Genomic DNA, 13456 nt, shown 5'->3' with positions numbered 1-13456 from the left:
CATCTTTGGTAATTCCTATTCTGAACATATGCCCAGCTAGTGAATTATGGCCTGTCAGAATGCCTACAATACACCTGCAAGTCCTCCTGCTTTTCGATAGGAAAAACTTTGCGGTACGTATGTTCGGTTCTGGCAGGAAAAGTTTCGTGTGTCGAGCAGCATTTAGGCTCTGCCACCTGTCATTATGGGAAACTTCTTCCCAGTTTTTGAAAACAGATTTAGTCAATGCTACTGATACTCCAATTGCTGGCTCCGGTCCCGGCATAGGGGAGATTGACCCCTCTTTCGCTAAAGCGTCCGAGATTTCATTTCCCTCAATGCCACAGTGACCAGGTACCCAGAGTAGTTTCACCGTATTGAATCTAGACATAGAGTTCAAACGGTTTCTGCATTCCTGAACGATTTTCGAGTTGATCAAAGGATTGCTCAATGCCCTCAATGCAGCTTGGCTGTCACTGCAAATTGCGATGCGCCTGCCCTTCAACCGCTTGTCAATCACCCAATTTGCCACCCTTAGGATCGCATAAACTTCGGCTTGAAAAACCGTTGGATATTGTCTCAAAGGAAAAGCCCACTTCTCGTTTTTATTCGAGAGGTAGACTCCGGCTCCAGAACCCTCTTTTGTTTTTGCGCCATCGGTGGAGAAGACTTCTGTATATCCCGCCACGCATTCCTCTGGGTCTTCCCAGTCCTCTCTACGCTTCAGGGTAACTTCATATCTTCTACCAAACAGATATATGGGGACCCGAGAATCGGAAGGCATTGTAAGAACTGGATTCAGTCCTCCTAGTAACTCTTCCAATGCTCTGTGCCCCCACATCGATTGTTTTCCCATAGATCTAATCGCATTAGTCTATGAGCTGCTCTCATTGCAGTGCTTTGAATAAATATATCCAGGGACTGCAAATTGAGTAGTGCATTCAGAACTGCGCCGGATATCGTGCTCATGACACCAGTGATACCCAGACACACAGTTCTTTGCAGTGCGGCTAGTTTACGGTCAAAACCTTTTTGTCTCACCTTAACCCACCACACTACGGATGCATATACAAACATCGGCCTAATGATGGCAACGTATATCCACATTACCACATGATGCCTGCGTCCCCATGTCGAGGCAAAGGTCCGTCTGCACAGCCCATAATCTGTGGGAGCTCCTTTCATCTTTACCTCTGCATATTTGTTCCAAAGAAGTTTTTTATCTAGAGTGACTCCCAGATATTTCACTTCTTCGGAGAGTTGGAGGGTAGTACCCCTCATCTCAAGGAGGCAAAGTCCATCCAGTTTTCTCCTCTTGTGAATAAAACCATTGTGGTTATATTTGGATTAACTGACAGACCATGCCTGAGGCACCAGCTGTCTATCAAATCAACGGCACGTTGTATATTCCTACACACCGTTCTAAGATCCCGATCAACAGCAAGTACAGCCACGTCATCAGCATAAGCTTGAGCGTGTATTGGCAAATTTTGCAGTTCGCATAGTAGTGAGTCGATCAGCATACTCCACAGAAGTGACTACAACTATGACCTGGTCGTGTCATAGGCTAAGCACTCCATCATGCATTACGTTTTACAGCATGGGGCCAAATACGGAGTTTTAGAGAGCACCTGCTCGCCCGTCATCCACCTTATACCAAAGAATTCCTTCCGATAGGTAACTCTTACTTAATTAAGTAAACAGTGGCATTTAGTTTAAATCTAGCCCCAGTGGGTCGAATTAAAAGCATAACTGATATCTATTATAATTTCATCAGCGAGCAACACTTATCAAGGGGATGACGTTTTCAGAGCCAGATCCATTGCTGCCGCATCGACGGTAAAATGGGCTTACCGAAACCCATACTGTCGCACCGGTAGACCACTCGCTTACTCGATGAACAGAAGCAGCCGTTTTTTTTACTAAAAGCTTTCATTTCTTTTGCGATTTTACCGAAATTTGCATATCTGCGAAAAATATATGCATATTTGCAAAAAATTAAAATATTTAGTGAAGGAAACGGTTTAGAATTTTTAGTTATATTTGCTCTAAACAGACGTTTTTATATCGACAAAAATTACCTGGTCTTTGAATTTATAATATTTACTCACCCATCAGATCATTCACCTCACTTACGAGGTGCTGAGGTAAGTCAGATCGATGATCGAGCCTAACCCGGAAAGGTGGGCAAGCAACCAACATCGGCTAGTGTAATGTCCAGCACCGCAAATGTTTCAAGTAGGATTTCGCTCTTGGTGTTCATCACGCAGTTTTCTCAGTCCAAGGCCGTTGAAATAGCCGGCAATAATGTTAGGGCTGTAGTCTCCGGCGTGCAACACCAACTGTCTGGCATATGCTTATATTGGGCTATTGTTGCATTAGGACTTTTACAAAGCCGACTCCAGGGAAATCCGTTATTTCCTGTAAGGCAACGATACTACAATTTCGGTACGGTTTGCCGATTACCAACAGGTCCACATTCGACGTTTGAATGATTTGTGAGAACAGAGCAGAGCGTTGATTTGTATGACTTTCATTTAGATTTATGATTGAGTTCCCTTCGATATGTCGGGGTCCTGCCGTGATCTGCAACGTACACTCCATCTTTCCGTTCTCACAACATGAATGGTTGATCCTCTCTATTGTGCTGGCTAGCGCATTCTAACCAAAAACGAGGTATCTGCAGCTTCTCTTAAGAGAAAGTTGCTCTTTTAACCGCTAATTGCAGCGGCAAGCTAATCTTTATTACATTCTGTTTTATTCCTCTAAAGTTAAATTGTTCCTTTAACGCCACGCAGATATTTTGCCATGGTGTAACCTTTTCAAGCGTTCACTTCTCCTTGCTCCTCTAAAATCTTTTCCACCAGGCCACTATCTGGTGATCCACTCCTTTTTTGGAAGTCCATTTGGTCCATTGCTCGAATTTACTAGTAGCCGATTTTTCCAAAAGGTTAAGAGCGTAATCGAGGAACTACCAATTTTCTCAAAAATTTTTGCGGCTCAGCTTTCGTCGATTTGGGATGGAGGGATTTTTTCTTTTTGACCGTTTGCTACGCTAGAGGATTCATTGACGCCGTCCCTACTCAGTTCCTCCGAATTTTCATTTACCTTATGTTGAGGAAATGTTGACCACTTTTTTCGCGTGACTTTGCCATATAACGCTTGGGCGTTTTTCTCCACTAGTGCGTATCAGGGTGCTGATTTTTTGATAAATATTTTGCCTGATCTTGATGTAGTTACACTTATGCGTTCTCACAGTGCAAGAAACATTGTTCTAGTTTGATGGCTTTCACGATCGTCTTTTGCTTTAGTAGCATTGATGTCGGTCCAGAGACCATCCGACCACGGCCACTGCGTTCCTTTAGTATCACCAAACCCTGGAGTCTTTTCATTTGAATAATTCTCGTATGTGAACCTCTGATCGCCACCCCAGTAGTTACTTGGGGACTTGGCTTATTTTCGCAATCACCTGCTATTAATTTTATTTTTTATTTTCTATATTTCTATTTTTGGCAACAGGAGCAAGGTCAACTTCCAGCTAAAGACTGGAATTGCAATTTGAGTCAGGTAGTTGTTTAGGGGAACTCTCACCTCCAATATCGCCAATTTCAAGTTTTGAAGAGTTTGAGGTGTGAATAGCAGGTTAAAAAGATTGATGAAAATAATACCTCTAAACTCGCTCAATAAAGTAGGTCTAACATTGCTATTAAAATCAACACAGGGTTCACATTTAAGAAAGTTTCTACTTCCCACTCCCCTTGAAATCTTTCCCAAGAACACATATCAGCTATCTCCTTAGGTTGTATTTTCAAAAATATTCGCAGTACAAATGATAAATGCTCAAACGTTTGAAGGTATTTGCAAATACCTTTAAATAAAACACTTTAAATTGTGTTGTTCAGGCCCGCAAGCATGCAACCAGGATGCCTGTTTTTCAGCCTAGTATCGATTGAAAGTGCTAACTATACGAAGCCTTACATGCAAAGTAGAACGGATACAGCCAAAATAGGATATTGATATATCGTTTTGTTTCCTCCATTTACATTTACACAGGTCTTCCATACATTCGGCCGATCCCGAAAGTTACTGCAGTGGCTGGAGAGACATTAAATTTAAAATGTCCTGTGGCCGGATACCCCATCGAGGAAATCCATTGGGAGCGCAACGGACGAGAGTTGCCTGATGATATACGGCAGAAAGTACAACCGGATGGTTCGCTGGTCATAAGTCCGGTGCAGAAGACAGCTGATACGGGGACGTACACGTGCTGGGCACGCAACAAACAGGGACATAGTGCTCGGCGGAGTGGTGATGTCAACGTCATAGGTTCGTATTATTCTGAGTGCTTCTTTATACTTTAAGTGCTACCATATTCCAACTATAACCTTCCTTCCTGTCACAGCGTATAGGATGCTTCTGCTAAAGTTAGATTCCAGCTTCTTGAAGATTGGACGTATAAAATCCCAGGATATATCATAAGTTTGCATGAATTCATTCCATTTTTTATAGCTTTCGCATCTTATCCACGTCGGAAGAAGAGCATTAGCATTTAGATTGGGCTGTCATCTGGCAACCCATAGGATATGATGTTCTGACGACCGCTGTCTTGGCTCCTTTCGCACCGAAGGATTTTTTAATTAATCATAAGATATGACAGATTTTTATTCCAGAAACTCATTTATTTTATTTGATTTGAGCTTACAAGCTCAGACGTGTTTATTTTATTGATAAGTATATTTTCGATTAATGGGCACTGAACCAGAAGCGATATGGGTGATAATAGTGGAAATGCGTGCACTGTTGGGTCATAAGGATATTCAAATACCATTATAACTATTTAACATATCATAAAATATTAAAATTAATATTCTAAACAGAGCCTGCACCAAGGAAAGCAAATACTTACTAGGATTTCAAATTTACACCAATCATACAAAATACTGCAAACGTTTTACGACACCAATTTATGCGTCCATCATAAGAAGTTAACAAAAGGATACTTCGGGAATGAAATACTATCCTGATACTACTACTAATGGAAAACCCATGTTTTAATATCGTTGATTTATTATTATTTATTAATTTCTCGACAGTTCAATCACAATCACAGAAAGAATATTTTGTTTAAAGATTTCCGAATAAGCAAATGAACTCTGAACATATTCAAGTGTCGGATACTGAAATATGTCCCAAATAGATCTAATGAACAGAGCGCCGAACAGAAGCGGCGAATAAAACACCTATGAAAGGAAGAACAAGAAATATAGTAAAAGGACAAAAATCTGTTCAAAATGTTGTTTCCCCAGTGCCGTCGCGAGCCGGGCAAGAATTATGGGGTCAATACCAGAAACGGATACGATAGGGCATGTTTTCGATATCGACAAGGAAAACTCAGTTAACAAAATAATGCATCACTGGTGTAAGCTCGATTTGGGGTTTTCAATGCTGGACTCTGGAATTCTTCAGACAACTGGTGAACTTCATCCGCGAAATGGAGACTTTGAATTGCAACCCTTCTGTTACATCTTCATGTTTGCAGTGATTGCATCTATACCTGGGCAAATTACACGCTCCGACTCGCGGGTGACAATGCTTTGCTCAAAACCAATGTGGTAGGTAACGTTCCTATTGGTAGATGATAAACTGGACAAATAAAGCACTTGACAAAAGACAACAGTACAGCAGCAAACAGCGAGTGATTATTTCTTCGTTAATATTACCGACATAAAGTCTAAATCCCTTTAAATATTTGTTGCCTCTTATGGCCCGTAAACCTCAATCGCATCCTTTTGTTGATTGTAATCGACAGAGGGATTTTGAGTTCAAAAAAGTTTCACTTCTAATTAATCAGCGCTTTGGTGGGAATCAAAAGTTACCATGCTACAAATTTAGAATACTCTCCTCAGGCTTGGGGATACTTGCTTCCGGAAATGTTCCTAAGCCTCACTTCGCCGTTTCACAGTGAATAAAAGGGCCTCCTATCCTTTCCTTAGTATTTCTTATGTTCTTTTTGGGACCTGTCGTCTGAGCTTTGAACACGCCTAAGTTCCAGAAGTCTGTGGATCTACCGTTATATGCTGAAAGATATTCCCGTCCAAGTGTCTAAGGAGTATCTTTATCTAACTTTATGTGTAGTGACAGCCTCTTTGTAACATTATTTTAAGAACTTTATATTCTCTTCAAGAATTGAGGAGTTCTAAGCCCGCATTCATCTGATGTCACACCAATATAAATAAATAGCCACTTACTCCACCCTTTTAATGCACGGGTCCCTCCTTTCGAGCTTAGTACCCAAGTACCAAAAATCGAGGGGCAACGAAGACGGCTTTCGGTTTCCAACCAGAGCAGAGGCAGAAGCATCTATCACTTGCAAACCGCTTTGGGTACGCTGCTACCAGGCCAGAGTTAAGGCTGCGTCCGATCAATTGCCCCTACCCTGGTACGAAACCGTCACTTCTTCATATTTAATATTCTCTTTCCTTCGTTTGGAGGAAGCGACGGTTAAGATGAAATTTGTTTTGATTAGTTATCTTGTACTCGAGGACGAGAACCAACTAGGTGGATTTTACTCCGTTTGGCCATGAATAATTAGCACATGGTGAGATCAAATAAATATTGGCAAATATTGGTTCAAATGGCATTTTGGCTATCTGTGTGTGTTGTTGAACTTATATATAGGAAAAGAATCCGCAAAAATCAGTAAAACTGGTGTTCTAGCTCTGGATTGGGAGCCTTGATATCGTCCTTTACCTGTGTAACCATTTTGACGAATAGAACTAGATAACCCTCCCTCCCACCATGTCTCCCTAATGTTCACCGTGGGTGATCCTCGCTAACTTCAATCCTTCTGCCTTTCAAGCTAATATGCCAAAAATTAACTTTTTCAACTAATTTCTTCCTTATTCCTTTCATATTTCAATATTAGAGAATGTACCGGCTCATCACAATGCGATTAGTTATCTGTAGACTCTCTATAACCTTAATAGCACAATTAGCACCCGCAGACCAGCAAATTTGGCGTTTCTTAAATTGATTTGAATTTCGTGTATACAAGGCCTCCTTTAAGATCAATCTGAATCCAGCATACTTCATATTGAAAGCCTTTGCTCAAGAACAGCAAATTTGGGACGAATACTCTGTCATGAACAGCAAAGTATAATATGCATTTATAAAGAGAGCTTCTTCTATTAGTCACTACATGGCACTGTAGGATGACAAGGAGACACTCTGGAACCGCAAAGAGTATTTTAACGGTATTTGATGGAACCCATCCTTCAAATATGAAATTGCAATCATATAGCCTCCTTGAGACGGTTGAAAACAGCGCCGATAAGCGTTAGTAGATAGGCGTTCTTCATAATGATGCTATTCACCTGCCTGCCTGGTGTGAGGCAAAAACGCATTTTATCAGGCTTTCTTGAGATAATGACCGGTGAAAACTAGGCGATTTCCAAAGCTAATATCCACTCGGATTCGGCATAGAGGAGCTATTCCATGACGGAATAGGCACAGTACTAACTCTACTTAAATGATTTATTTCCATCAACAAAAAAAATGGCAATGGGATTTGGAAGTTCTAAGCCTTCCGGTGTCAAGTAGTGGCGAGTTGTAAGAATGTGCAGCAGATACAAGCACGTCTAGCGAAAATTCAATCTTGCGAAAAATATCAGCCTATTAGCTAATGTCCGGTTATAAAAAAGCTTCCATCTACTCTCTCGTGGCTAGTTTCGTCTGCTATCCTAAGTTCCATATATAACCTCCGCTATTTTTATGCAACTTATGGTAACTCTAACAGGGTGAACGCTAATACTTATGCACCTAACGCTGCAACATCTGTTTAAAGTCGGCCTTCATGTCATGAAGTATCAGAGCCGGCGAGTGCATTTATTTGCTCAGCAAAGATTGCTTATCTGACCGTTCAGTATTACTGCACTTGGGAGACGGTGTCGTAATATCCATATGACCATAATTACTGAAGATAGGAACGCCATAGTGCCTGGGATTGGACTGTGGAACCCGAAAATTTGCCTGGCATGATGAACTGTCCGTAATTGTAGTCTTCGTATAAATATCCAACCTAATACTCCGTTAAGTTCAACCGCCTTAAGTCAACGCGGTCCCACATATGGACTCTCTCATAGGACACACACTCAATCACTTATTAGCGGACTTGAATTTTAATATCGAGAACTCCGTAGATTATCTAAAGAAAGTAAAAAAATTGACCATCTGGGTTGACAGGACGTCAGCGTACTTTGACATATTTACCAATATCCCCACCAGATTGACTTTGAAATCATTACTGAAAAATGGCCTTGACTTAGTACTTTCTATCTATCTTTCTAATCAATTCTTTGAAATTTAATCTTTTTACATAGTTTCAACAAAAACATATATAAACAAGTATTATATTAGAACTTCCGGTGGCAGCAAATATTGAAAGGAAGGGCTTATTTGGCGACATGTAACACCAAAAGCCAGAAGACATCAAACACTTCGACGACCTACTACAAGTATCAGAACCGCGAACTACTCCAACTATTAAGGTGGAACCGTTGTCAGAAAAAACTGCATCGACCCGAATAACCCTTCCGCATTTGCGTCCTGTGCGCTGAATGTACCCGATATTCATTTCATGTGGCACGAACATTTTAATTTGAAACCAAAGAAGCAATTTGACCTACTACAACTCTGTTAATAATGATAGAATTTCTATGTTTCTTTCCACTGTGACGCTTCGAACTAAAAACTATATTACTGCAACTTTATGGATCTAGATTGAACTTGAAGCGGGATCACAGTCAATTTTCAAAATATAATAATTTATTAGTATTGACTTTACTTGCATAGATATCTTAACGGAGTCTTTCAGGACGTAGACACCTTACGTGGAGATCACCGTAATTTTCTTCAGAATTTTCAGGTGGCAAGTTTCCAAGATTGAAAGCATTGACTCCTTTCGGACCCCCACCCTCCTCTCCTTTACAACATATGTCAAAACTAACATCTGTTTCTGAAAGTGCTTATCGGGACCATTCATTTGATACCACCCATGACTATATTTGATGAAAAAAAATGTTGCACCCTTCTTTTAGGTGTATGGGGAAACCATTTCAATTCAACGTTCAATAATGTGAATCACCACGTGTATGGGTTTTCACAGTTGCAACTTTTCCCCTAAATTTCGTGTCAATAGGTGTAGTTGGTTTTGAGAAAAGTGTATGTGATGGACAGACAGAAAGACAGTGAACTAGTTATTTAACAAAACCTTAAGAACTTATGTCGAGGATATCAATAATATCTATTGGAGCTAGGCGTCCGACAATTAATTTCAACTTGGCTAAAAACTAGGCTTGAATTCAAAAAGTTCCCTGATGTTGCCGAGGCAACATGCTACATACAACATGCAGTTACAAAGAACTAATCGTACATTCTCAAAATAACTAACGCGGGATCACACACGGGGGGGATGAACGGGCTAATTTCGCTACTTTTTTAGGCTGTAGAAACACCCCGCTCTATAAATTAACAATACTTTGGATATATAATCTCGGTTGCTTTAGCAAAAGAGGGGGTCAATCTCCCCTATGCCGGGACCGGAACCAGCAATTGGAGTATCAGTAGCATTGGCTAAACCTGTTTTCAAAAACTGGGAACAAGTTTCCCAGAATGACAGGTGGCAGAGCCTAAATGCTGCTCGACACACCAAACTTTCCATGCCAGAACCGAAAAGCAGGAGGCCTTGTAGGTGTATTGTGGGCATTCTGACAGGCCATAATTCACTAGCTGGGCATATGTTCAGAATAGGAATTACTCAAGATTATACGTGCCCCTCCTGTAATGAGGAAGCGGAATCCACGGTGCATTTCCTATGTGAATGTCCCGCGTATGGAACCATCAGGCACCAGATCTTTGGTGCCGATGTTCTCCAGTTGCGGTAGGTAGCATCACATCCAGTAGCGGAAATTCTGGGATACGTTAACGAATCCGGAATATTCCGTTAGACGGGGGTGGCGAGTACAATGAGCATGTGTGCTCAGAAGCTGTAGCTTCTCCTCCACTATACACACACACACGGATATATAATACATTTTATGGATCCCATCGTCACTACTTATTAAAGATTTCGCCCTGTTTGGGAAGAACACTATGAAAATCAAGCTTTTATCACTCTTTTCACAAATGTAGATCAGAGTTTAGTTTTAATGGATGCTTTTGAAGGCTTATGCGACAAAATAAATAAGTTTACCGGACCCTCCAGCAGCCGATTCTCCAACTGGGATGTGCAAATTTTGAATCTGGACGCTTTTATTGCCTTTTCGACATATTTGTGTGATGAAAATCAATTTGTTAAATTTTTTCTATATTAGAAATATTATCAAAAAATGTAATTTTATTAAAGTAACTTTACTGTAAGTAACACTACTCGTAATTAGCGTCTAAAGTCCACGAAATCAATGCGACTCAATGAGTGAAGGTTTAATAAAATGAAATATAACAATAGAGTAAGATTGACGTGCGACAGTCAATCCTATATGAGTGACATTTTCAGAACTGAAGCCAATGAAATTATTTCTAAAAAAATCTTACTTTTTCAAGTCAATTAAATTTTAATTAAACAATAATTAACTTTATAAGAGGGGATGAGTTTCCTTTTTTTGATACTATGCATCCAACAAAAAGACACTTGAAATTGAGAGCACTCTAAAGCTAAAGTATAGACGATTTTATTGTAAATGGAATACTCACGTTTTTCTTTCGTTCTTCATATTATCACATTGATTTATCATTTAGACGCTACTAAATAGAAAATATACTAAATTTCCATTTTAATATGAATGGTTAATCTTTCATGATCAGGCGAAATCCTTCCATTGAACCTAAAACGATTACTCCCTTTACCAACTAAGGGCAAAATCAAATTTTGAAATGCATCTTGAAAAGCGGCGATTAGCATATCGCCTTTTAACCATTTAAATTAGTATGCAAATCATCCAGAATTTAATAATTCTAAATAAGATAATTTCTTTAGCAAGTAGCAAAGTAAATGCTGAATTCTACCATGAAGTTAACCAATTATAAATAATAATGAAAACGGACTGATTTGATAAAAAAACTAATAAGATTCGTTTACAGGAGACTTCCGATACGTCAGTTTAAATTTTATGTATTTATGTATTTGCGACAATCTAATATGTAAAACATTTGAAAATAAATAAAATATTAACCAGTTTATGCTTCCAGCTAACCCGTAACTCAATTTATTTGTTCAGAGTCCTGGGTATTATTTTCTTTGAACTTATCATTCAGTTTGACCAATTTTATTTGAATTTGCTTCTTACGATAGCATGACATTTTAAAGAAAAATCGAAATCTACCAATATTTGCAGTACCACCAAAACTAAGTCCATTTCAATCGACCATTCTCCAATTCAATATGGGCGATCGAGCATCCCTTACATGTTCGGTTGTTAAGGGTGACCTGCCATTAACGATAACATGGCTCAAAGACGATCGTCGAATTGATCCTTCGCAACACATGTCCGTTAAGCAAGTGGATCAGTATAATAGTATTTTGGTCATCGAGAATTTAGGATCCGACCACACGGGAAATTATTCATGTGTTGTGCGAAATTCGGCAGCTCAAGTGGAAAACACCCAGGCCCTCTTGGTCAATGGTAACCGTGTGAATTTTAACATTCACTAGAAGTACTAAATTTTTTACGTAATTTTCCTGGAGGAATGTCTTTGTAATTGTTAGATACGTTTCTTTATTGAAATATTTCAATTTTATACACATAAATACTTGGAAAATTCATTGTTGATCTTCTTCTTATAAATGAACATTTCTAATGGATTTGGTTTGGTATTTATACTATAGACGGAGAATGCGATTATTATTTCCTTTTTGATCGTTTGGTACCATAATATTAAGATATGTTAACCACTTCCGATTATCATTGAATATTTATACATAATTGTATTTTAAAGGAAATGTTTGGTTCTTTTTCATGGAAATTATGAAAGTAAAATGATCGAATGGTGATGGATACTTTGTTGTGTTGCAACATTAAAAAACTTTAAACAAGAATTGACAATTTTATTTGAACAAAATGATTTATGTTTTGTTTATAAGGTCTGCCCCGTATTTTTCAGTTATATTCGTTTTTGTTCTCTATTATTCTTTGTCTGATTATTACAGTACCTCCCAATATTGAACCATTCGTGTTTCAAGATGGACTGGCTGAGGGTATGCGAACCCGCACTGTGTGCGGGGTCTCAAGAGGTGATCCTCCATTGACCCTACGCTGGCTCAAGGATGGTGAGCCTATGCCCGCGCATTTGGGGGCTAACGTTACACTATTAGATCCATACTCCTCACTCCTTAGTATTCCTTCCCTATCAGCAACACATTCCGGTGACTACACATGTGTGGCGAGCAATCCTGCATCAGAAACAAAATACACAGCTTCACTACAGGTCAAAGGTATAGTATAGAAAGGAAAAAACGGCAAATCTTAAGTTATAGCGACAACAAGATTTTGATTTTCTTTAAAAAAAATAAACACTGAAATTGTTAGCTGGGTTTTTAGTTCGTTAATTTTACTTTGCTGTACTTCGTAATCATCATAAGATACCTAACTACTTGAATTTTGGTTTTATACTTAATACCTCCACCGATTATTATTATAATGGTATTTATAACATCCGCGTTGCGTTCACATGTGTCTTCCCCTCCCCGTTGCTTTGGCACGCAGTGGGTTTGCGGCAGATCACCAGGTAACCAGTTTTGCACTGTGGATTGCATATTATTTTCAAAATAGGATTTTATTACACTTGTATTTATTTTCATTTTTGAAATAGGAGGTTTGTGATTAAAGATTTGATATTTTTTTTGAATGCCAGATAGGACCAACCCTATAGGCCTATTATTCAAGATTCGTCCAATATGTGAATATCTGGCTGACATACATTTACAATTTCATAGAAATGTTACAAATAAAACTATGATAAAACTTTTGAACATCAAACTTTTGACATCAAAATATCATTTCTTGAGACGAATTTTTTAATATAAATTTTGATAATGGAATGATACCTGCCAGGGAGTAGCTGAGGATTCAAATGGCAACTGCTGCTTTGCAAAACTTACCCCCCGTGATGTATATATTTTTATATAAAGTGGTCTAAAGTGTTTACGTCTAGTGATTATCCCTTTTCTTTTAAATCACTTTTACAAATCCTTGCACCCCGAATAAACACCTTTTGCCTGGTTGATTATCTCCTTGGTTCTAAAAACAGTTTAGAGTACTATTAAGGAAATCGAATTTCTTTTCGACTCTGAATGTACCTATGTTCACATTTCCTACTTTTCTCTTCCATGAGAGTTCGAATATGGGGTGCTACGTTGTTCGGGTCTACTAGGGTGGCGAATAGTTGAAACAGTGGAATATTCAGTTGGAACGTTTCAAATATT

At 39.0% G+C, this 13456-nt stretch overlaps 1 protein-coding gene across 13 annotated transcripts in view; it reads left to right on the top strand.

Moving 5' to 3' along the window:
• The window catches only part of LOC119649256 (Down syndrome cell adhesion molecule-like protein Dscam2), a 252363-nt gene that overhangs the window by 187922 nt on the left and 50985 nt on the right, over positions 1–13456 (top strand). For 6 of the 13 annotated variants that reach the window (XM_038051337.1, XM_038051326.1, XM_038051325.1 and 3 more), the window contains exons 9-10: positions 4033–4305; positions 11370–11657. In XM_038051337.1, the coding sequence (XP_037907265.1) occupies positions 4033–4305; positions 11370–11657 (561 nt within the window). Of the gene's footprint in view, positions 1–4032; positions 4306–4381; positions 4580–11369; positions 11658–12181; positions 12645–13456 lie in introns of those variants that run through there. The other 7 variants (XM_038051338.1, XM_038051330.1, XM_038051333.1 and 4 more) reach the window with 3 other exon arrangements.

This window comes from Hermetia illucens, chromosome 2 (assembly GCF_905115235.1).
Source record: "Hermetia illucens chromosome 2, iHerIll2.2.curated.20191125, whole genome shotgun sequence".
Taxonomy (NCBI): domain Eukaryota; kingdom Metazoa; phylum Arthropoda; class Insecta; order Diptera; family Stratiomyidae; genus Hermetia; species Hermetia illucens.
Note: the sequence above shows the minus strand (reverse complement) of the source record. Positions and strands in the feature narration are given on the sequence as shown.